The sequence below is a fragment of the Marmota marmota genome, unplaced genomic scaffold (assembly GCF_001458135.2).
Source record: "Marmota marmota marmota unplaced genomic scaffold, marMar, whole genome shotgun sequence".
NCBI lineage: Eukaryota > Metazoa > Chordata > Mammalia > Rodentia > Sciuridae > Marmota > Marmota marmota.
The window spans coordinates 14,611,108-14,636,395 of record NW_026000057.1 but is presented as its reverse complement, the minus strand read 5'-3'; the positions used below and the strand labels follow the sequence as shown (position 1 = coordinate 14,636,395).

At 34.3% G+C, this 25,288-nt stretch overlaps 1 protein-coding gene across 4 annotated transcripts in view; it reads right to left on the bottom strand.

Moving 5' to 3' along the window:
- Gria2 (glutamate ionotropic receptor AMPA type subunit 2) overlaps window positions 1-25,288 on the bottom strand; it is a 142,061-nt gene that overhangs the window by 49,837 nt on the left and 66,936 nt on the right. For all 4 annotated transcript variants that reach the window (XM_015484411.2, XM_015484414.2, XM_048813564.1 and 1 more), the window contains exons 3-4: window positions 14,237-14,476; window positions 4,712-4,908 (exon numbers count right to left, since the gene is read on the bottom strand). In XM_015484411.2, coding sequence (XP_015339897.1) covers window positions 4,712-4,908; window positions 14,237-14,476 — 437 coding nt within the window. The remainder of the gene's footprint in view (window positions 1-4,711; window positions 4,909-14,236; window positions 14,477-25,288) is intronic.

Sequence of the window (25,288 nt, the reverse complement as noted above, 5' to 3'; positions counted from 1 at the left end):
TACATAAAATCAAAATATATTTAATTCATGAGTCATAATTTCATTCCTACAAAAGTTACATCCTTGTTATTTTAGTAAAAGATTAAACACTTGAAACCGACACCTGAGATTTTATATTCACAGATCTACATTCAAATATAAATACAAATAAAGTTTCTAGAATGACATAAATTTAAGAATATTAGTGAACAAATAAAAAAATTTCTTCATGAGTATATAAAATAATACTGCTATCCTAAGGATCTTGAAATGTTGACAGCTTAGTTCAAATGGACATTATTTCTAGGTTTAGACAGCCAAGTATCAGAAAAACTAATTTTTTTTTCTCTACAGTTGTCAAGCATATCATGGAAGAAGTCGTCACCCTGGTAATAACACTCTCAATAGTTTTGGACATTATTGAATCAGTTTTAGTTTTCATTGACCTATGTCAGTTATAAAGAGAGTAGGTACCTTTGAAATGTCTGTGCCATTGTACTGGTACATAGTCACAGTTAATCCTCAACCTGCAATGGACTTATGTCCTGATAAATCCACTGTAACATGAAGATATCTGAAGTCAAGCATGCATAGAATACACTCAACAAACATTAGAGTATGGGGTGTTGTCACTTGGGATGACATGGTAGACTGAGAGGTCTGCCTCATTGCCACCCCAGCATCACAGAGAATATCACATGCATGCTGCTAGGCCAGGAAAAGTCTAATATTCAAAATTCAAAGTAGAACTTTACTGAATGCATATGGCTTTCTCATACCACTATACAGCTAAAAAATCATAAAGTAAGCTACCCTAAATCCAAGGTCATCCGCATTCAAATGAAATTTCTATTTGTAAGAAAATGATCACACCAATGGAATGTATGAAATGCCAAGGCTGTAGACAGGAATTCAAACCATTAGCTCACTTTCCTGATTAAACTGATTTGGTGGTTTCCCGTTGTTTTAGCATAATAAGCGTAATTTTTTTAATGTGCTTTAAATGCCAAAGATCTTGTGACCTTCTTCAAACCTACTTTCTCCATTCTACATTCTTACATGGCTATCTTTTAGTTTTTTTGCACACAAAAGTCTTTTTCCCATCACTTCAGGCTATGCACAGTGGATCTCAGCCTAATCATCCCATCTGCTGGGAGAGGAACTCCCTGACTTTCCATCAACCCAGACCAAGCCAGGTGCTCCAAAGCAGCACACTTACACACCAACAACAAAACTCCTGGGAAGGATTCTACCATATGCCACTTGGATAGGAAGTGTTAGCTGTTCAAAAGAAAGTTAGAGATTTTATTGTTTTCTAACCCGTTTTTAGGCAACATAACTCAGTTGCCTTTCACAAGAAACTGAACCCTCCATGTTGAAGAGAGAATTTTGAAGAAAAGATGTCCTGAATGAAAAATATGTGAACTGACATCAGTTTAATTAAGATGATTGTGTCCTTCACATATCTTAAGGACATCTGTTGGCTTTGTTTACTGTACATTCTACTTTCTAAAGCATCTATGTCTTCCTTCTGAGAATTGAGATAAACAGTAAAACAGTGATCCCAGCCTCCTTACTTGAGTTTAGTGTACATTGTGAGAAGAAAAGGGGACATGAAAATTCACTAGTTCATGTCTATATAAAAATTAGTGCTTGACCATACTGATTTTTGTAACTTTCCTTTATAATAACGCGTAATGTTATACCAACAATAGAAATTTGTGTTAATTTCTAAATTTTTTGATGACTAGATCCTTTGCTACCTAATCACAGCTATAAATGCCTTCAAAGTCTCAATAAATGATAGTAATATACATTATTGAATACAGTTTAATTCTACTGCTAACTTCAAACTATCATGAAGATAAAGGGCTTCATCTCATTTCTGTTCTTTTTTACCTGCTAGTTGAATGAATAAATAGCATTTCCCTTTCTTAAAATGTACTTTATCCTTACTTTTTGCCTAGTCAACTCTACTCCTTGATGAATATCCAAATCTTAATTTTTTTCTCAGAACGTTCTGTTCTTTTCATTTGTAGTATATTCCATTGCTAAAATTCTATGTTAATTTCTGATTCAGTATTAATTTATCTCAGTGGAGCTGGCCTATTTTGTTTTCCACTGCTATTTTGGACACACCACAGTGCTTGTCTGACAAACATTAGCCAACAGAGATATCTATTTGATAAATAAATGGATGAATCCAATCTGGCCAAATGCTACCTTCTAAGTGAACACTTCACAGATTATTCTTTCCCTGGAAAGATAGGTACTTCATCCTCCATGTTCCTTGACTTCTGCTCACTGCTTTAATTTAGATTTTAAATTTCCCCAAAGGCCTGTGTCTTAAAGTCTGGGTCCTCCACTTAGCATTATTATAAGCAGAAGCCTTCAAGAGATGGGCATGGTGAAAGGTCTTTAAGTCATTGAGAGCATGCCCTCCATGGGGATTGTGAAAGTCTGGTCTCCTCCTATCTCCCTATCTCTCTCTCTCTCTCTCTCTCTCTCTCTCTCTCTCTCTCTCTCTTTGTTGTTGTTGTTGTTTTGGTTTCATAGTCACCATGGGGTGAGCATACCACGACATACCACCATGATGAACTATACCTCACCACTGACCTGAAAGCAGTGGGTTAACCAACCACAGATTGAAAACTGTTAGGCAAAATAAACCTTTCTCTCTGATTAATCTCAGGGTTTTGTTGTTGTTGTTGTTGTTGTTTGTTTGTTTGTTTTGTTTTGCTTTGTTTTTTTGTATCAGTGATTTAATCCAGCAGCATTTTATTCACTGAACTATACATCCCCAGACCTTTTTATTTAGAGTCAGGGTCTCACTAAGTTGCTTAGTGCCTTGCTAACTTGCTAAAGCTAGTCTCAAACTTTTAATCCTCCTGTCTCAACCTCCCAAGCCTCTGGGCCTACAGGCATAAGATACAGTGCCCAGAGATGTATTTAATCTAGCAATGGAAAGCGAACACAACCACTTTCATTATAACTTGTAATATTATAGTGTTGTAGGGGTACATTTTTTCTTCCCCTCTAAATAATATTCATAGGGGACAGATGCCATTCTAGCTTGTCTTTCTTAGGATCCTTCACTCTGGACAGACAATGTCCTCAATAAATGTTTCTTGAATGATACCACCAAGTATATGCACTTACTTAATACATTAAACATTAATACATATACATGCAAAACACTCTGCATTTTGAATTGATGTCAATACCAGTAATCGTATATTTACTTCAAAACATAGTTTTTCATATGGTCCCACTTTCTTTTGCAGTTTCACTCTTCTGATTCTGAATATTTCTATATATGCTTTCACCAACATTTATTATGATGAGTCAGGAATAATTAAACTTGTTTAACCAGGCTAATGAATATTTTTAAAATTCAGTTTTAATGAGAACCTCCTCTGAAATTCAAATGAGATTTTGAGGTTCACATTGAACAAGAGACCTTTAGGTTAAAAACAATCCTAACTTCATCTCCTGAGACTAGAATTAAGATTTTTTTATTGAAGTTACTCATCTTTCTGGGGTACAACATTTAGTTCTTTCTCATAACGAGTTAGTTTTATTTAGTTATTCAATATTTCATGATGGTTTCATATTTTATGTTTTAAGGTCTGTATTATAAATCAGTTAGGGCTTCATCAACATGTATGGTTGTAAAATGTTTTCCATTGAATGAATTAATAAATATAACTAGATGGGCCAAGAAAGATGTTCTCAACTGTGAATTTTCTTTCCAATCATACATACTTCCAAGGAACACACATGTGTGCTTGTGTGTGTGTGTGTGTGTGTGTGTGTATGTGAAAAAAAGAGAGAGAGAGAGAAAGAGAGAGAGAGAGAGAGAGAGAGCGCACTAGGACAAGACACAGATAACCATCCAAGGAAATTTTTATCAATAAATCATAATACATCCCTGGTCTTTTATCTTGTCTTAAAAACATGATGGATATTATTTTTCATCATTAGAATATCACTGATCGTTGTCCTATTCTTAAAGATCTTAAATAGAAGCAGCGTAATATGGTAAGGACAGATAAAAATATCCTATCTTGTTATTCTTTCAAACAGTCCAAATGGATACTTGTAATTTACTTCTCAAGTAGTGAACACCTTTGAATGCCTTTCCTTCATATTTTAACTTCAGAGATTACAGTTTTTTATAGTGACACAAATCCCCTAATATAGAGACAAAATTACTTCTTACAAAAATAAATGTACACTCTTTCTAGAGCTATAGATCCAGTTAGAGAATAATATGGACTTAGTACCTGAGATTACACCATCCTGTACTCTAATATTTGAAATAATCCACGTGTCTCCAAAATATTCACTTGCTTTTGCTCTAGAATTCAGACTTATTTTGACTTTAAAACATATCTATTTCTTGATCTCTAAAAACTTTTAACAGAATGGAATTCAGATTTTCTAACTCAAAATATCAAGGTTTAAGGCAATACTTATCATGTAAAACACAACTCTGGAAATATACATTGAATTTATTTAGTGATTAATATGATCCATCTGCATTATTGACAACCATCTGTTATTGTTAACTGAAGCCAGATATAATTTAATTGATGATCTTTGCTACATCCTACATAAACCATAAAGTGAAAACCGCTGTTCAAGCACCTAGCACAAATGCTCTTTGCAAACGCTGAGGTTGCATGCATATTCTATATTTGGTGCCATTAGACAACAGAGAGGAGCAAACCTGGTCTACAATATCGTTCACTTTATCCCGTTCGCAGTCCAGGATTACACGCCGTTCTTTTTTTAACTCCAGATCTTGAAAGAGTGATCGGTAGGTCTCATCTTTCTTGTCATTGTTGATGTTCCCCACGTTGATAGCAGTCACTTGCCATTTCTTTTCAGCAGCAGAATCCAGCACAGCTTGCAGTGTGGATAAGCCTGGGAAGGCAAAGGAAAATGATGACTGATGAAAATACGTGAATAACTCAGAACTGGGCTGCCACATTGCCAGTGTATACATTTGTTAAGACTGATTTATTTGTAAAACTAAGGAGAAGCTGATGCCTCAAAAATATGCTATGGCTCTGATCTTTATCAATATCTACATGTGTCTGCTTCACATTAGGAAAAAAAAAAAAACTCATTACTTAAATGCTATTGTTCTGCCCAAAAGGAAGGGAAAATAATATCACTTTCTTGGGGTTGGGGATGTGGCTCAAGCAGTAGCACACTCGCCTGGCATGCGTGGGGCTCTGGATTCGATCCTCAGCACCACATAAAAATAAAATAAAGATGTTGTGTCCACCAAAAACTAAAAAATAAATATTAAAAAATTCTCTCTCTCTCTTTAAATAAAAATAATAATATCACTTTCTTTGAATCCTCTCTGCTGTTTTCTTTGGGATAAGACTAAAGTTAATGTCTTTAATATCTCTGAATTAAGTGAAATCTAAAGACATCACAACATTTCTTACTCTTACAAAAGAGTAAAAAATGACTTAGTCATATACAATTGTCTATCATTTGATATTAACATTCTGGAAGGGTTGTACACGTTTCCATGAGATGAATCTCTATGAATCTATGGGAGTGAAAGAGCCAATAATGTCTATGGGGTTGTGGGTTGTGATATTTCTTCCTATTGTCTCCTGGTCAACAGTTTTATTGCCTTTCTTTTCCCTTTGGCCTTCTATTATATTACTTTTTGTTATTGGCTCTGATCCCATAGAGATTAAAATGTTCACCTACTAATGAGACGTTTGAAATTAGTTCTCTATTACAGACTGATCTCACTTCCTAAATATAAGACTATTTTACTACTTACTAATGATTATAGCATTATATGACTTAGAAAATTTTTACTATTATTTCTAATTATCAACATAGTGTAGGTAGGAAGAAGTCAACAACTAGGGGATTTACTTCCTGAAGAGCTAAATCTGCAGTTTTGTCCTGGAGAAAATACACAAAAAACTTGTTTTCCATATCACATCAACTTTTCACAGTAAAGCCAAGTTCACAATTTATATTAATAACTTAAGGAACAACACAAAGTCAACATTCCAGGAGAAATTCAGACCTCCACATATCAATTCCTCCTGTTTCCAGGAAGGTCCACACATTTCTCAAAAGAATACTGATCCCTTTTTATCTATAAAATGTGAGATTTGCCTAATTTGATCATATCTCTCTACAATAATTGGTTCCAATTCATCTACAGCCTATATTTAGATCCTCAATTTTACATAAATCCCCTCACCAAGAGGAGAAATACAACAATTACAAATCTTGTCAAACACTATTCCAATCTAGAAAAAAAAATTTATGGACACAAAATTGTCCAAAGAGTATAAAAAATGAGCCTGAAATATCTTGTGATACCAGAAAACAAGCACACCCTCCAAAAGAGAACTACGTCAAAAGACAAAGAGTCATTTGAAGAGAACCTCTTTAAAAGATAGAATAATTTGAATATCAGTTAAATGTTTTAAATCTATAAAATCGAGATTTTAAAATAATTTGTTCAAAAAATTTTTTTTGCCTTTGATGGATTGGAACCAATTATTTCTGAAATTGACAAATATAGAAGTAAAAAAGCTTTTTCCTTTCTTTCCTATGTGAGCTACACTCAGGATAATAATGAGTCAAAGATTATTCATTTTAAAACTACTCTAGGTAATGCATGATGGACAAATATAGATTTAGAATTATTACTATTTTGTAACACCTACTGAAACGAATATAGGCAGCAATCATCAACCGCTAGTCACAACACAAAAAGAAAGGTGACAATGGATATGAGTCTTTAAATGGTTACAGTCAACATGACCTGTGATACATTCCTGCTCAAAATGTAAACCTGAACCTCATCAAGCTTCTATTACCAAATGTTAGGAAATACCTGTCAAAGAGTGGCATGTTAACACCAGGGTATAGCTATCAAAATCAACAGTATGGGCAATGCTACATGACATTATAAAACTCTGACAAGACATCTTAACCAATGGTAATATATGGAACTCATTTTGATCTTATTGAATAAACAGTTAAAATGATAACATTAATGATTTTTTTCAAGTATGATAGTGATACTGTAGTTGTGTTTAAAATAAGAGAATTATTCTTTTATAAATAGATAACCAAAATATTTACAGATGAAAGAATATGATAGCTGGCATTTCTTTCTTTTTTTCTTTTAATTAATTGGTTAATTAAGTAATCAATTAATTTATGGTGCTGAGGACTGAACTCAGAGATAGTTTCACTCAGCTACATCTCTAGTCCTTTTTATTTTTTATTTTGAGGATCCTGGTAAGTTGCTAAATTGCTGAGGCTGTCCTGAATTCTCCAGCCTCAGCCTCCTGAATCTCTGGGATTACAGGCATGCATCACCACACTGGGAGTGGTATTTGTTTCTAAATCACTACAGAAAGCAGAAGGATATGATAGATAAAACAAAATTGCTTATATTTTATTCACTAATAAAAATAACTTAAGAATGTTTGGGGTCTTTCTATGATTTTATTTCATAATTTAAAATACTTCATAATGAACATTAAAAATGATTTACTTTTATTTCAAATTGGACAATTGAACCAGATGCTAAACTTTCTTTTAAGTTTGATTTTATTTTGCTAAAACAGCAAAATTATTTTCTTGCAGATAATCTTGTAACAGAAGAAATAAATATTAATTTCTTGAGAGGTTACTTAAAGAGACCACATGCCATTTTTAAGAACTTTCACTGGTAAAACTTTAGAATACATCCGAGAGTGCCTATAATTTCTGCCTGCTCTACATAAATTGACTTCTTTCAAGCTAAAATTCAAGTTCCTTCCCTGTTTTCCATCATCAGTGGAGAAAGAATATGCACAGCTGGTCATCATATCAATTCAACAACTATTAGCGTGCTTGAAAACAGCTGTTAAATTGATCCAACATTCTCTTCCAGTAGGAGGGGAAAAAAAAAACTGAATTTCTAAACCTCCTACATTCTCTAAGTCCTACTTTCCACATCTAATCATTGTACAATTCCTCCTTGTCACCTTCTTAAAAACATTAAATCTAGAAGTGATGATCTATATAAAATTCACTTTTTATCATATGGCAATTTAGTGACTCTCCTTTATGCAATGTTATTTTATTTTGTTTTCATTGAATTATGAAGTTCCCCACATACTAAAAATTTCCAGCAGTGATGCACTTGATATTCTGTCGCATCTCTTGACAGATACTACAAGAAAATTTAAATTTAAATCCATTTATCAATTTGTGAGTGGTTTCATCAAGAGATAATTTTCAACCTAAAATGTATTGGCAGTTCACCCTGTCAAAGAATATGGAGATGATATATAAAAAAGAAAAGAATACATTTAAAATAAATGTCTAACTTTCAAACTCATTCATCTTATGTTTCAACAGTAACTTGCAGTCTATGTAGATTCTCCATTATTAAAACTATTAAGGTTAATATTCTGAAACCTGTGGGACCCAACCAAAATTATATCTATTTATTAAGGAGCTAAATTGTTCAAGCAGTACTATATAAGATTTGATAGATTTGGTTTAGTCAGAAGACACTGAATAAAATTAAATCACCTCCTAAGAGCAGCCACAAGTCATTCACAACTCAGGGTATGATCTGAAGTACAAGTTGAAGAGACATTCTTCTTTGTATAGTAACCCATTTTCTTTGCAGTCATAGTAAAGGAGTAAATCCTCTCTACTCAATCTCCCCATTCTTCACAGCTAAGTTTTGTTTTAAATCTGATTTCTTCATAGTTAATAGATGATTTTAAAATGTAAATATAACCAAACATGTATAACTGTACAGGTAAAACTAAACTCTTTACACAAATTCATGCTCTTGGTTTCTGGGAGCCATATTTTAATTAGGAGAGAAAGCACTTCTTGTGATGTGCCTCTTTACCATCCACACAAACTAAGACAGAATATCTTTATAAGAACAATTCTTAATTCAGAATTCGTTTCTAAATCACTGCAGAAAGCAGAACTTGTATGGACAATGGAAGTTCTACATAAATGCTGGTTTACTTAAAGCTATTAGGAAGTACTAATCAGTCAAATCTAATATTCATGCTACTGTATCAGCATATTCAAATTTCTGATTTTTTATTTCTGAATTACTTTGAACAAAGAAAACTGTTGATATGCACAGCCATTAGAAACACATCTGGGGAATTAATTATTTCTCTTAATTAATATATTTAAAATATATTATGTTCTAAAACAGTTCAAGAATATTACGAGTATAAAATTAAATTCTCAGTATTATTGAATTCTCAGACACTTGGCTAAAGTAAAGAATGGCTACACTAAAAGATTTTTAAATTGCAGTAATATTTCATATACCTATTGTTACTAATGTGCTTTAGCTGTATAACCTAGTCATCAGTTGACAATCTCCCTAAAATTCAAAGTGAAATTTCATCTAGACATAGTATTAAAAACAATGAGAGGGGATAAAAAAATGTGGCATATATACACAATGGAATATTACTCATCAATAAAAGAGAATAAAATCATGGTTTTACAGGTAAATGGATGGAGTTAGAGAAGATAATGCTAAGTGAGGTCGGCCAATCCCAAAAATCCAAATACCGAATATGTTCTCTGATGTAAGAAGGCTGATTCATAGTGGAGTAGAGAAAGGGAGCATGGGAGGAATAGATGAACTCTAGATAGGGCAGAGGGGTAGATGGGGAAGGGAGAGGGCATGGGGTTATAAATGATGGTGGAATGTGATGGACATTTTATTATCCAAAGTACATGTATGAAGACACGAATTGGTGTGAATATACTTTGTATACAACCAAAGATATGAAAAATTGTGCTCTATATGTGTAATAAGAATTGTAATGCATTCTGCTGTCATATATAAATTAAAACAAATTAATTAAAGAAAACAATGAGAGAAAGAGAGAGTGTGATAGAAAAACCATTAGCCTAAAAGCAAGTAAAGTCTAGACGTCTTTGTTTACACATTAAAGGGTGAAATTTAAAATGAATCCTGCCAACAGGTATATTTCATTCAGACCACGTCTTTGTTCTTAAAAATATTTTTTTTGTTCCATTTAAAATTCACTGTCCTTATTCAGTCTTTCAGGCAAAGTAGTTAATATTTATGATCACTAAATCATGGCAGCATGCCTAGGCCGGATTAGATTAACATATATTTCCCTCATCAGCTTTCTCAGGCACATCAGAAAAAAAATTATTTTGAAAGTATTTTTGCTGTATGCATGATGTTGTCTAGAACTGGAATCAAAGAGCTTTCCCTTCAGGGGACAAGTAATATTTGCTCCAAATTGAAACCGACAAAAAGATATCAAGCATTAGTTCTGTTTTTATGTGTTGTCTATGGAGATGTATTACCTTACCTTGTCAATATTGAACAAATAAATAAAAGCCACATTTTGATTAAGGCCTGATTTAAATATAATGCCTATATATCCAAAGACTAAAACTATAATATTTAATGCATTAACAGAGATAACCAATTATTCTATAGTAAAAAATGTACTGAAGCTCTATCTGCCTACAAGTAATAATATCCAGCTTTTAGAAAAGGGTCTGAATCCTCAGAGTGCCAGGCTGCTGCTATATGGTCTAGATAAAGAAAAGACAGCAGGAATCTTAAAAGTTTCCCTGGCATAAAGTTGCCAGGTTCAGCAATCCTGTCACCAGTGAATTAGAGATTAGATGAAGATCTTTCTACACAAAGATCAGGATGCATCCATGTCTTTCCATGTTTGTAATTGGGATCTAAGCTCTGGACCTGTTGCTCAGCATTGGATGTATTCGGACACAGGAATGAAATAGCATAAAACAATTTTAAGTCTTTTTCATCTATTTGATAACCTGAGCAAAATGTTTTTGAGCCGTTTTCATGATTGGCCCCTGTATTGTTCAAGAAAACATTAATTTATTAGATAGTATAATTCAACAGAATATTGACCTGACCTACCCCTTCAGAAAAGTAAAGATTATTAGAACACTGAACAAAATAATCTAATCAAGGAAGTAGATAGGGTACCACACCAAGGACAGATCGAATAGTTGGATATTGCAGTAGGTAGAGATCTCAGTGCAGAGATGGAGCCATGGAATCTATTTTTAAAAGTATGACTAATATGGACAAAGGGAAAAGAGGATGCACTTTTTCATTTCCAAATCATGGAACAGTGAAGGAAGAAAGTCCTTGAAGCATCAAAGAAGGGTTAAGGGCCAGAGGAAAGAAAGCAGCTCACATGATGAACACAGAAATCATTTTTTTAGATATAATATAATGTCAAAGTCATAAAAATTAAGTCATTAATAAGAAAAATCAGAGATCAATAATCCCATTTCCATAAGTCAAGTAAAACATCACACAAAAGTCAAGTCTTCTGCCAGTACTTTGAGAGTCTTGTACATTTATCTCTGAAAATAATTTCAGATAAAAGACCAGTGTAATACTCTTCACATTAAAACATCAGGAGCTACTTGATAATACCTTGAAAATGTATCCATAAGGTCATTTTGGCTTTAATATATAATTACTTAATATTATCCCTCTAATGTTCTTCCCTCAACAGATGCACTTGACTCAAATCAATTTGTATAATTTAATAATTGGAGATTATCTCACCATTCCAATCCATTTAATATTTCTAAAGCATTAATAAAAATCATTTAAAATGTCCCAGATTCTCTCTGCAAGTACATAAGTTCATCTATCTTCACCTCTCAATTCCCCAATGCTTGTCTATCTCCCTTCAAAGGCTAAAATTTCTCTTTTTCTACTTTTGTCAACTGTTGTCTATTTGAATGTTTTCCAAAAGACCAGTTTTATCCAGTAGGAGTAATAGTAAAGGTGATGATAAAATATGTTCCCAAATTAAAAATGCCATCTTCAACCTTGTCAAATACTAAAAAGGAGTTCATCTTCTGAGTCTTCAATTTAGTGAGTAAGATTCAGCTTCTCATATCATCTCAAATCAAAAATACATAGTTGTTTAACTCTTCCGTTCATGACCACTGCTCATTGAACATGAACTCTGCTTCTAGCCCTACCTGAAGTGCTGGGTATCTAGCTATAAAGTATATACCCAGAGCTCTAGGCACTGCTTGGGCATTGCCCTTCTGCAGCTTATAGCCAGATCTTATGTGAAAAACAGTGCTAACTAAGCCCATGTGACTAAATCAGTCACACTGGGACATAGCACTCCTGGGATATAACAGGAGCTCAATAAGTAGTTCTTGAGTGACAGAATCAACACCACTATTAATTATGAATTGTGAAAAGTCCTGGGAAGTAAAATAAAACATTGATTTGAAGAGAGAACAACAGCATGAAAAGCATCTCAGAGGGAATGATATATAAACCCAGATGTCAAGAAGGAATCAGAATTTGAGATATGTGCGGACATTTGAGGTGAAAGAGTTTGGTCCATCTGAAAAATTAAAGGAAGGTCAAATGGATTTAGCTTCAGTGAATGAGCAAGGCAGACAGCAGAATACATTGGAGAACTGGGCATGATCCAGGTATTTTCAAGTCTTAAAACCATGCTAAGAATTTTGATTTCTTCCTCCTTCTAATGTGAAGCTATCAGAGTCTTCTAAACAAGGGAGTGATGTTGTCAAATAAATATTTAATAAATAATTCTGTAAGTTTTGTAGAAAATGTACTCAAGAACGTCAAGGGTGGAATTGGAGAGGCAAGATGATGAACACCTGGTGGTGTCTTGGCCTACGTGGAATGCAATGGAAAAGAAGGGTCTAGAACTAAAATAGACATGAGTAGCAGAAATCACATCAGCAGAACACAAAGGTCAAAAGACATTTAAAATACACCCAGGTTTTAGGCTGGTTTTAAAAAAATCAATGCAATAAAGGAGTTAGCAGAGAGCAAGATGAAAGACTAAATATAATTTAATAAGCTCAATTTTATCATATTAATAAGAAGTATTGTTCAGAATCATTCAGTGCATTGAAATCTGTATTTACTCTAAATGGTTCTGTTTTAGTTTTTCATTCCCTGTGGAAAGAATGAAGCACTTCCTCCTCAAGGCTGGGAAAAAGTTGTTGACATAGCACAAAAAAGAACTTTTTTTTCAGCTTGTAGAGTGCTGACTGGCTTTTTTAGTGAATGTGCTCATCCCCAGGGCTAGGAGGACAGGGCAGAGAACAGACACCTGGCATGAGCACTCTGACTCAGGATTGCTGCCATGAATGACTACAAACTGATCAATGGAGAATTGACTGATGGCAGGCTCTCTTCTTGTCTGCCCTTGCGGGTAACAAGGTGCCCTATCTTGGTTGAAACAGGCTTCTGATTTTCATTTAAATAAATAAGAAACTGCCAAAGGAGGCATGATGAGGTACTTAACTACTCTAACAACTGAAGGGAGTATCTTAACCTTTTTGCCTTTACCTATGATTTTCTCTCTAGAGGACACATATATGAAAAGTCACACAAAATGTTATGGGTTGCACAGACCTACTGATGCCCAATCATGGACCCAAGGGATGGTTAAGAACATTTGGGCATCTGTTAAATGCAAGTCAAGCCGGAATGCTAATATTAAACTTCACAACAAGCAATATGGTAAACATGGGTGAAACACTTCCTCAGACAAACTTCAGTATAATGAGTTAAGACTGGCATGCTAATCAAAAATATCTCATTATAAACATTCACGTGGAGTTTTGTAAAAAAAAAAAAAAAAAAAAAAAATGGGCCTGAACACAGAGACTATGTTTGAGCTATACCACACACATAGGTTGATGATAAGCAACCTCATAACTTCTCTGAAATTTAGTGATCTTACTTTTATGCAAGGGAAGCAATAATACTACTACCTGACTGATAAAACATTTGTGTATAAATACTTAACAACTATAAAAGTTCTTATTTCATATATTTACATAAATTTTACTTAAGCCACTTAATTCTCCTTGGATTAGTAACATAGTTATTATAGAGTCTTTGCTTCTGGTGCCAGAAATTGCTTTTTATGTTACAACTGAACATTTGGGCCTTGGGTTGATATCGTTCATTTCTGTAAATTCTGGACTCATTTCTTCTGTTGTTTAACCTTAACTATGTTTCCCAGATTTCAAATTGCATTGTTCATGTTATACAAAATTAAGCCTAGTGATTCTTGGGCTTTAAGATACTTTCATAGTTCTATAACATCACATCTAAGTGTCAAGGGCAAAATGTTGAATGTGACCTATCACAAAGAGAGATATTATCACTTACCCCTGTCACTGTCATAGAGGTATGCAAACTTGTCCCATTGATAGTATTCAATCAAGCTAAGGAGTGCTCCTTTGAGGTCAGGTCTCATCTGAATGACAAATGGATGTGTGCCATCTGTTGGGAAGCTGGGAGTGATGAAGGAGACATGGAGCGTTCCACAAAAGGATGTGATGGTGTTTACAGACTTCTTGTCATAAAACCCAAAAATCGCATAGACTCCTCTTGAAAACTGGGAGCAGACTAGAAGAACAAGAAAAACAGAAAGGGTAAATCATTGCAATTATCATGCAACCTCCACAAATTTGTTTGAAACAAAGACAATCCAATATATCATACACAAAATCATTAACAGAGAAAGAGAAATACGGAGTTCATATTCATGATTTGTGAAAATTTACAAACATTTATTAGCACTCCATTTGAGGAATTCAAGAATTATAAAGCATAAAAAATAATAATTCTGGCTACAAGGAAATATGTTATTGTTTAACAAGCTACAAAATATGGGAATATTTTAGGACAGACACATAAAAATGTGCAAGTAATAGCCATTAAATGTAAGAACAAACCATAGTTAGCTAAGATTTACACACATTCATAACAGCATATTCCTTATCAAATGTTTTCTTTAGAAGGCCTCATTGTATTTATGATGCTTTTATATTAGAAGGTCAGTGTGCTTCCATAGAGTTCTAATGCTAACTACACGTCCCTAAGAGAAAGTGATGTCAGAGTCCCATGAAGAGGTGTATCACCAGAAAGGCATTTCTCACTCACTGGTGACCCTCAGTCAAGTATCAAGTAAATAAATTTCAGAACTCCTAATCTTAATCTTTCCCAGGAACTGATTTTACCCATTGGTTCCAAAACATGAGAAAAGGAATATTAACAAAATATTTTGGCAAAGAAACATGATTTTTAGCAAACATGATAATATTGTATTTGAAAGTCCCCATTCCTTCTACAACCACTTCTTCTTTTCCAATATTACTATTCCAGTGGATAGTATATGACACTACTCTTTCCATTCCCCCCCCCCCAAAGTCAATCCATCACAAAGTCCTGCTCACTGTAATACCTGAATATACTCAGATGGGGTCCATTTACAGTTCCACCCACTCTGATGATCCTGGTTCACTAACAGATATACTTACATATGTTTGCTATGTACCTGTCAGATTCTATTAACTCATTTCTTTCTCATGATATCCTTTGAGGTAGAAACTATTATTATTCCCAAATTACTAATGGGAAAATTGACAAAAAGATAAAATGACATACCCAAGTCACACAGCTAGTAAGGGACAGATAGGGCATTCATGTCCAGGCACTCTGAATTCAGAATCCACACTCTTAATTAACACTATTTCTTTTTTATTAACCTCAGTTAGTGGAATATCTACCCCACTATTTTCTCTCCTGCACTTATGGTCAGAAGTCAATTCAGTTCTCCACAATATAATCAGAATGATCTTTTGAAATATAAATTTGCATATCTCTCTCTGAGAATTAAGAGTCACTTTTTCCAAAACTGATTTCTGTAATGCTCTATAAAAACCATCTTTAGCAGAGTCCTAAGGCCATTAGTCCAGGTCTATCAGATGGCTTCGAATGAATGAAAAGCTGGTATTTTTCAATCTCAGGGGTCTTTTCAACCCTAGAAATGGAAATCAGTCATCTAGTAATAAAACCTAATATCCCAGAATATAATGCCAAGCGTATTTCTAAATTGATTAACCTCATTTAAAGGATAAAGCGAGTACTATTTTATTTTACTTCATTTCCTTCACAAAAACAGTCTATAGAATAGATTTGTAAATAAGAATATTGCTAAAAAGATTTGCAGATTCTAATAAGCAGTTCCAAACAATCAATACATAGCAATCAATATTTTTTTGTAATCATTATATGATATGAATTGAAAAGAAAGCAAGATAAATTATTTCTTCAGGTTTTTCATTTGTTCCTTTGTTTGATACTAGGTATTAAATCCAAGGTTGTTTTGCCACTGAGCTATATCTCCAGCATCCTTTATTTTAATTTTGAAATAGGTTCTTACTATGTTGCTAAGGCTGACCTTGAACTCAAGATCTTCCTATCTCAACCCCCTGAGTCATTGGGATTACACAAATGCACCACTGTGCCTGGTTAAATTAACTATTTCTTTGAGTGACCCTTACTTATAAAAGATTTCCATTTATCTTTAAATATTCAATTCACTTCTTTGTGTTTGTGTGGGTGGAGGACAGGGTGCTAGGGATTGAATCCTGATCAAGCTATGCAAGCTCTACCACTGAGCTGTACTCCCCACCCTTTTATTTTCTCAGAATTTCTCTAAGTTACCCAGGCTGACTTAGAACCTGAAATTCTTCTACCTCAACCTCCAGAATAGCTGGGATCACAGGTGTGCACCACCACAACCAGTTTCACTTATGTCTTTCTGGGATTTCTAAGTTACATCTGTGTAATACATCAATTGAAATCTCTTTTATCCCCAGTCTTTTGCAGAGTAGACTAATATATCTCAGAAAGCAACTGAATGTATTGCTTTATATTTATTTCGTATATTCACATAATGCCAAGGTGAGATTACTCTCTTTTATTTATATCCATGTTTTTTGTTCTTATCTGGGTACAGATGTTGAAAATAACCTTTAATGTATTTGATGACTTAGTTCATTTGTCACATACATGAAAAAGATCTTTCATATTTATAACACTTCTGGATAAACTCTGCAGTGATTTTTTATTTTATACATACAAAGATATGTATATCTGAAATCCTAAATCTGTTCACATTTTTGTTGAATCTTAAAGTGATAAAATATGACATATGAAAAGAGAGAATTGCTATAAAAGTCTCTCTGGGTCTCTTTTATTTCATTTCCTTCAAAGCACTGGCACATCACCCAGATACCAGAGGAACATCATGCAATATAATTTATTAGCTAAAACTGTTCTCATCTTAAATGAAATAGCTTCTGTGATGGAAACGGCAGCCACAGCAGAATGCTTGATAAAGAATGTCACCATTTGAATACACAGACAACCTTAATAAGGAGTTATACCTTTCATTTTCCATTTGTTATGGGGTCTGCTTTGGGTTGTCAAAGGACTTCTTGGTTATTACAACCATCTGGAAACACTGGCTTTAGCCCAACAACAACAAACCCATACTAAATTTCATAAGAAATTACAATTCATCCAACACAGAAATCACTTTTTTTTCTAGGCTATTCAGCCAATTCTCCTATGAACATTATTTACAACAATAGGCTTTCTCTCCTGAAAATCCTTGTTCTCCCTCAACCTTCTCACTTTATCCTTGATCTCTTCATGGTACATACTCAGTTGTCTTTTTGCCCTATATCTTCCATTTTTCTGGATATTTCTCTCTTAATATCCCTTTTCTACACACACACAATTAGCCATTTTGTCAATATTGTCCATTTCCCTCTCTTTACTTAGGTCAATCACTGTCACTGACCCTAAGTATAATGAATGACAGTAGAGGGGGCAGAGAGAGAAGAGGGGAGGGGAGGGGAGGGGGGATAGTAGAGGATAGGAAAGGCAGCAGAACACAACAGACACTAGTATGGCAATATGTAAATCAATGGATGTGTAACTGATGTGATTGTGCAATCTGTATATGGGGTAAAAATGGGAGTTCATAACCCGCTTGAATCAAAGTGTGAAATATGATATATCAAGAACTATGTAATGTTTTGAACAACCAACAATAAAAAATTAAAAAAAAAAAGAATGCCATTGAGATTTTCGAGGAGGAGTCAATCACAGTGTTCAACTGACCATCTGAAGATGAGAAAGTTCTATGATTCCAACACTCCATGCCCAAAAGTCTGAAACTGCGTGCATTCAAATATTGATCTTTTCTCCAATAGAGCATGGATACAGGACCTTATAAATATCCTGCACAAGGAAATTACTCGTGGTACTTTGCTATTACTTGATTAGAAAAGGAATCACTCCTTTCATTTCCATCTCTAAATTATTCCCTGCTAATGCCTTCAATACAGGAGGAAGGTTTACTATCACTGAGAATATACAAAACAAACTACCATAAACTCTGAAAACAATTGCAAAGATGAGTTTCCGAAAAGAGTTAGACAATACCAGGATCCTATACATAGTCATTTCTATAGGCAGAAGAAGGAGCACAAAACCTCACAGTTTCACTCTTGGCTTCCTGACCTATACAATTACACTATCAAACACTATTATGTTTCTGAATGGTTGGGCTGATTAACATTAGAATTGCATTTATGACTTGAAACTCTAACCTGATTGCAAAAGAGTAGTGAAAGATGCTCTCATTGAGTTCTACTTGAATTAAATATTTAATATCAACTTTGAGAAACTCAGCAAAGGCAAGACCTTCTAAGAGACACTTCAGGTCAAACAGCAGAAATAATAATCTCCTGGGTGTAAGTAAGTTGCTGATTATCTCACTTTTTATTACAAGCCCAGATGATATAAGCCAATAACAATGCTGATAGTGCATCCACACCATCTTTTCCTCTTGAGTCCTTCTGCTCACTGGTGCTGCTAATGTACCATACAAGACACAGTCTGGAGAACTCTGCATGGTGATTTAGTAAAAGGGAGAAAAGCTGGGCAAGATTTATTTTTGTTTTACAGATTTTACAGTTGTAAATCGTCATTTATTTCAATGAAAGAACACAGGCTGCCTCATAAGCAGAAAAGGCATCATCCCCTTTGCAATTTGTAGAGTCTGGAAAAAGCTACATCACTGAGGAATACTGACCTCAAAATATGGACAGGACAGCAAAGTGCTTTCCTCATTTCATCACTTAACTTCTGACATCAACACCTGTACTCTTTGACCTGATTTTACAGTTGACTTTCCTATTTATTAGTAATGATCTCCTAGTGATTAAACCCAATAATCTCTTTCTCAAATCTACCTTCCTCAACTTCTCTGAATTTATTAGTCTTAAATTTACTTCTAGATGTTCTTCTTTTTCTCGCCACTAATAACCCTAATTCCTTTTCCACATTGCTGCCAAGGAAAATCATGCCATCTTGGTCATTTTTTCTACTTCTGGTTATCTTTCACTGCCTTATGCTTTTCCTACATTTCTAACTTAAAATATATTCTCCAAGGTTTATCTTGCAATTGATTTCTCTTTTTACATTTTATTTCTTAGTGGTTTGATCCCTTTTCACAAAGTCAAATTCAACTTTTATACCCACATTTCTTAAACCTTTATATCAGCTCTGTTGTCTCTTGCAACTATTTATTTACCAGGAAACTATGTACTATAAATATTCTATGTGACAAGCATAGTGTTAATTTTAGAAAATGCCACAACAGGACAGATAAAGAGCACTTTTTTTTTCTTGGAGTTGACAGCTGAGCTCCCATCTTTCAACCCCACCCCCCGCCTCCTGCTGGAAAACTTATGATTCCATATAATTCCATAAAAATTAGAAAAGAAAACCTAGATAATTTTATCCTGGCAAACAACATCTTTGTGCTGATGTTTCTGTTTCTGCTCATGGCATTGTAACTATTGCAATCATTTCTATTCAGTATTTCAAAATAATGAATTAATTCCTGTTCCTTGTCCCATTTGTGCCATCTATCTCATTTTGATTTTATTTCACTTCATTGACTCCACATTGGACAAGTATTTTGAAGAACCTACTATTCTCCATTCTAGGTATAGGGAAAGCATTATGCATCACAGTGAGGTCCCTACTCACATGAAGTTTGCATAGTAGTGCTTTTTAAGCATCTGTTACATCTTCTCCTTCTCTTCTTATTCCTTGGCTCAGGCTAAACGGTGCCCCACCTCTTCTCTCTCCTTCCTTCACTTTACACTCTCGTCATATTTGTCTTCAGAAAAGGCGCCACATAACAGACATTCCCCAACTGTTATTTCATCTTTGTTTATACTCTCTTAGTGATCTTACCCAATTAACAAAGTCAATTCAACTTTTTATGCAAATGTTACACAAATATCATTATCACCCTTGTTGCATATTTACCGAGAAAACATATACTGTAAATATATTCTATCTTACTAGTGTGTTTTCTAGTTATTCTGCATTTATTTCCCTGGTAGCATAATTTCTAATTAAAATCCTTAATTCCTTCAACAAGACCTCAAAATGTGACCTTTCTAGAATAAAAAAGAAAACCCACCTCTGTTTTACAAAATTTAAAAATTATAATTCTAATCTCAAAAGTTAAATACCATAAATTTGGAATATAGAAACTCTGTATTTTAAGATCTTGGGAGCTCTGTCCTTGGGTATAACAGTTGTAGAGGCTAAACATGAGAACAAACTGGTTTGAATCTTTGCTCTTCTCTAGTTGGCTTGGTTAGACAGTTACATTATCCACCTACCTCAATGTGGGACAGAGAAACATTAAAGAAAGTACAAGCTATAAACAGTGGTGTCAGCCAGTAATCCCCAGGTGAATCATGACTTTCCACCTTTCATCCCACAGTCTAACTGATGCTGAGATCAACTCTCTTTTAACCATGCACCAGAATTTTGCTTGTATTTTCTTTTAGCCTAAGATTCACCTATTCTACAAGATAAGCATTCACATGGTGAAATCAAACCCATCTTTTCAGGGCAAAAGATGCCAAGAATCACTTGTGATTTCTTCCCTTTCTTTATTTCCAGCAAATGAATTGTCACCAAATGCCCATTTGACCTCTCCAATCTGTATTTTTCAGCTCTGCTGACACTGCCTTAATATGGTCCTTAAACATTTATTAACTGAATTGCTACAATAACCTCTCAAATAGTTCCTTTTATAATAAATCTCTCTCCTATCAGAGCAGATATCACCCTCGCACTTTAATCCATCAATGTCTTCCCTTTGCTTAGAGAATAACACAGAGATAACAGAGAATAAGGCAGAGCCCAGCTCTGTGTGGTCTGTTGCATGACGCTCCTATACAGGATTCTAAAGCAGTCTCTATCTCTGCATATTAGCCTGTTTACAATTGTCTAGTTTTCCCCTCAAATTCTGAGCTAATCAAAAGTGCAGAATGAAGTGTCATTTATCCATAAATGCCTATCAAATACTTGGCACACAGCAGGCATGTGATAAATGTCACTTAATAAAATACCAACTCTTCCATGAAGGGTGCTCTGTTCACTATCAACTGAATATGATCTTCCCCTATTATGATTACACACTGGCACTCTGCCTTAACCTCACCCATGTCCCAAACTGCAGTATATGTGTGTTTGCTGTGGTGGTGATTTGTGGTCTTTTTGAGGGCAGGAGTCAGAGTGAGAGCTGAAGAGAATACCAGAGTTGGAAGCCCAGTTTTATCTTTGCTGGCCTTATCTGGTGGAAGAGCCAATGATCCCAAGTCTTAGTTTGTTAATATAGTGAATGGGGATATTAACTTCTATTTTGTCTCCTTACAAGAATGCTTTAATGTTTAAGCTAAATGGTGTACAGAAAACATAAATGTACAGAATATAATGTACAAGAAAATACAAGTCATTACATAAATATGGTACTGACGATAAATCTAATCGTAATGGTTTTTCTATGCTTTCCAATACCCAAATCAAAATTTTCACAAGCATGCTATTATTAAATATTTGTTGAATGAATGTAAGATCAGAACCAATTGAAATAGGCATAAAACAGGACATATGTTGAAATTCATTTCTGTTGATACTGGGCTATTTCTGAAATCACATTATAACAATGTTTTCCTTTGTCATCATTTTGCAAAATGACTACTATTGAGATTACTTAAAATTTAGTCAATCAGTTCTCATTGTAAGAAAAACCATAATTGTTATTACTATAAGACAATCTTTTGAATATCTGTGATATTTTATTATACTAAGATTTTAAAATAAATTATGTATGTGAAGAAGTTTGTGCCGAGAGGTGAAATTATTAATCCCAAAAAAGTACAGGGCAAGATGAAATTGAAATCATAAATGAAAAGATATAAAATTCTTTGTCTTGGACACATATTCAGTATACATTTTATACATGAAAATATCCTCAAAACTTCTAACAATCAAATCAAATCTTTTATTTCATATAATTCAATGGAAATCTTCAAGCCTTACAGCTTATCATAAGCAACACTTATTCCTTTTTAAATTACAGTTCTATAAATTTGGCACATATAACAAGAAATATCCACGTAAAAATTTGGGAAAATGGAATTCTTATTCTATTATTCTTGAAACTGTAGGTAAATACAATATTCTGTCCTTAAGATTAACTGGAATTAATCTATGTACTTCCATTATGGCAACTTTTTCAAGGTTCATGTACCTATAGGAATGCCCCCTTCTCCTCTCCATGGACTAAAAGGATTTCTCACTCAGAACCTGCAGGTTTAGCATCTCTTACAGAACTTAAAAACTGTTTTAAAAAGCTTAAAAACTTAGACTTTGCTCTGTTAACTCCTCTTCCCCAGAGACCAGCACTGTTCCTACCAGACACTCAATACAGAGCTATTAAATGATTCACTAAATGATTCAAAGAAAATGTGAGGAATAATAAACACACACCGCAATGACATTTGCTATAAATTGCCTCCCTGATGGTTTTCCCTATAGCCATGCCACACATCTTTATGATGAAAAATTACTTCTCCTTTGCATACATTTTGATTCCATTTTTTATAGAAATATTAAATGTGATACAACATCATCACTCATAGAAGACTATGAAGTTGTAATAATGCATTTTTCTTTCTCACAACAAATATTTATCCTTCCTGACCTTCGTGTTATGTTTGCTGAGGGAGGTGAAATATCAGTAGTTTATTGCTGTTTCCCACATTATGGGCTGCTTTAAAAAAAATCCATAGCATTTATTTTGGCTTCATTCATCATCTGGGGTAGCAGGCAACAGTAGAACCAGCCATAATAGGCAATAACTCTCAAGTGAATTTTAATGATGGGTTCTGGACACAAAAAGGAAGGAGAATTACCTTCATTCATATAAGATGCTACTTCATGAAAGATAGTCCCATTTTTCATATGCTGGACATGTATTTCCTTGTCATACAAATACACAGTTTTACCCTCTGCAAATTCTTGCTCAATTCTTGCTCTCTATAAGTTCTGGGCACCCCATGACCTGGGGCAACTTGAATGGAAAGAGCACCAGGCTGACTGAATATTTTCAGGCTTTGTGCCTGATTCTGGCTGTGACACCCACCAGCTGTGTGCTTCTGGCAAGTTGCAGATTTCAAAGGTCTCAGTGCCCTCAATGAGTTCAAACTTGGGACTGAATGACTGAACATCAAAGAGAGAAAGTCTGAAAATGTCAGGTAGTGGCCTATTTATTATTCATCACATACTTTCTCACACAAAATGTGTGCATGAGATATAATAAATTTTCAGGGATAGAATTCTACCATTCTCTGCTGTTTTCACCCTGCATTTCAATCCCCAGTACTTCCCTTTTCCCTGCCCCTTTGTTCCCCTGATCCCCTTCTTCAATTCTATTAGGGTTTCTTCAATTCATTTATTGCTTTTTAATTGGTGCATTATAGATGTTCCTAAAGTGGAATTCATTATGATATATTCATACATACACATAGCATAATTTGGTCATTTCCCTGAATGGTTTGTCTTTCTTGTTTTTCCTCTTTTTTCCTCCTATATTTCTTATCCTTTCCTCTTGTCCTGTGAAAACTAAATTTATTTTACTCTGCTTTTTCATAGTTTCAGCTACTCTTAGTCTTGATACCTTAAAAAATCTAATTGCATGTCCAATTATAATTAGAGTGTACAAAACTGAACAACACTAACAGAAAATGTCCCAAATATTTATAATATTTACACTCCCTTAGAATGATATGTCAAAAAAAAAAGAGAACTCTGTTGCCTTATTGTATGGATGCTCTCAAATTAGATCTGATAGCCGTCTTGCTTTTAAGTATCGCAGAATGAGCTTTCACAGGACTGTCCTGATCATTCATTTCATGGTGACAGGGTTTCTATGTATGTGCCATAGTACTTAATTCAACCCATATAAGTTTATTTTAAAAGAGAAGAACTGGTTGAATATCATAAAATGAGAATTCATGTTGATGTACCAAGAAGTGCTCTAGACTATTGATATATACCCTTGACTTACTAAGAAACTGGAGGAATTAACTTCAGTGCAATGGACTCACATATGCTTGATGCGTTAAATCCTGGTAAGATGAAGACTGAATATCTGGTCATATTGCCTTATTGTCTGGATGCTCTCAAATTAGAGAGCATCCAGATAATATCCTGGCACTTGGCTCTATGGTTGTCTTAAGGGTCAGTCTGCTTCTTTGTAATTCCTCCTTCAATAAAAGAAGCAATTTACTTTCCTTATTTGGAGAAATATCTACCCATATCATTTGACCATTTTCTAATTGGACCACTCATCTTTTGTTGTAGATTTTTTGAGTTCCTCATATACTCAGAATATTAATTCTTTGCCACAAGAATAGCTGGCAAAAATTTGGAAAGCAGTATGGAGATTTCTTGGAAAGCTGGGAATGGAGCCACCATTTGACCCAGCTATTCCCCTTCTCGGTCTATTCTCTAAAGACCTAAAAAGAGCATGCTACAGGGACACTGCTACATCGATGTTCATAGCAGCACAATTCACAATAGCAAGACTGTGGAACCAACCTAGATGCCCTTCAATAGACGAATGGATAAAAAAATGTGGCATTTATACACAATGGAGTATTACTCTGCATTAAAAAATGACAAAATCATAGAATTTACAGGGAAATGGATGGCATTAGAGCAGATTATGCTAAGTGAAGCTAGCCAATCCCTAAAAAATAAATGCCAAATGTCTTCTTTGATATAAGGAGAGTAACTAAGAACAGAGTATGGTCGAAGAGCATGAGAAGAAGATTGACATTAAATAGGGATGAGAGATGGGAGGGAAAGGGAAAGAGAAGGGAAATTGCATGGAAATGGAAGGAGACCCTCAGAGTTATACAAAAGTAGATACAAGAGGAAGTGAGGGGAAAGGGAAAAATAATACAAGGGGGACAAACGAAT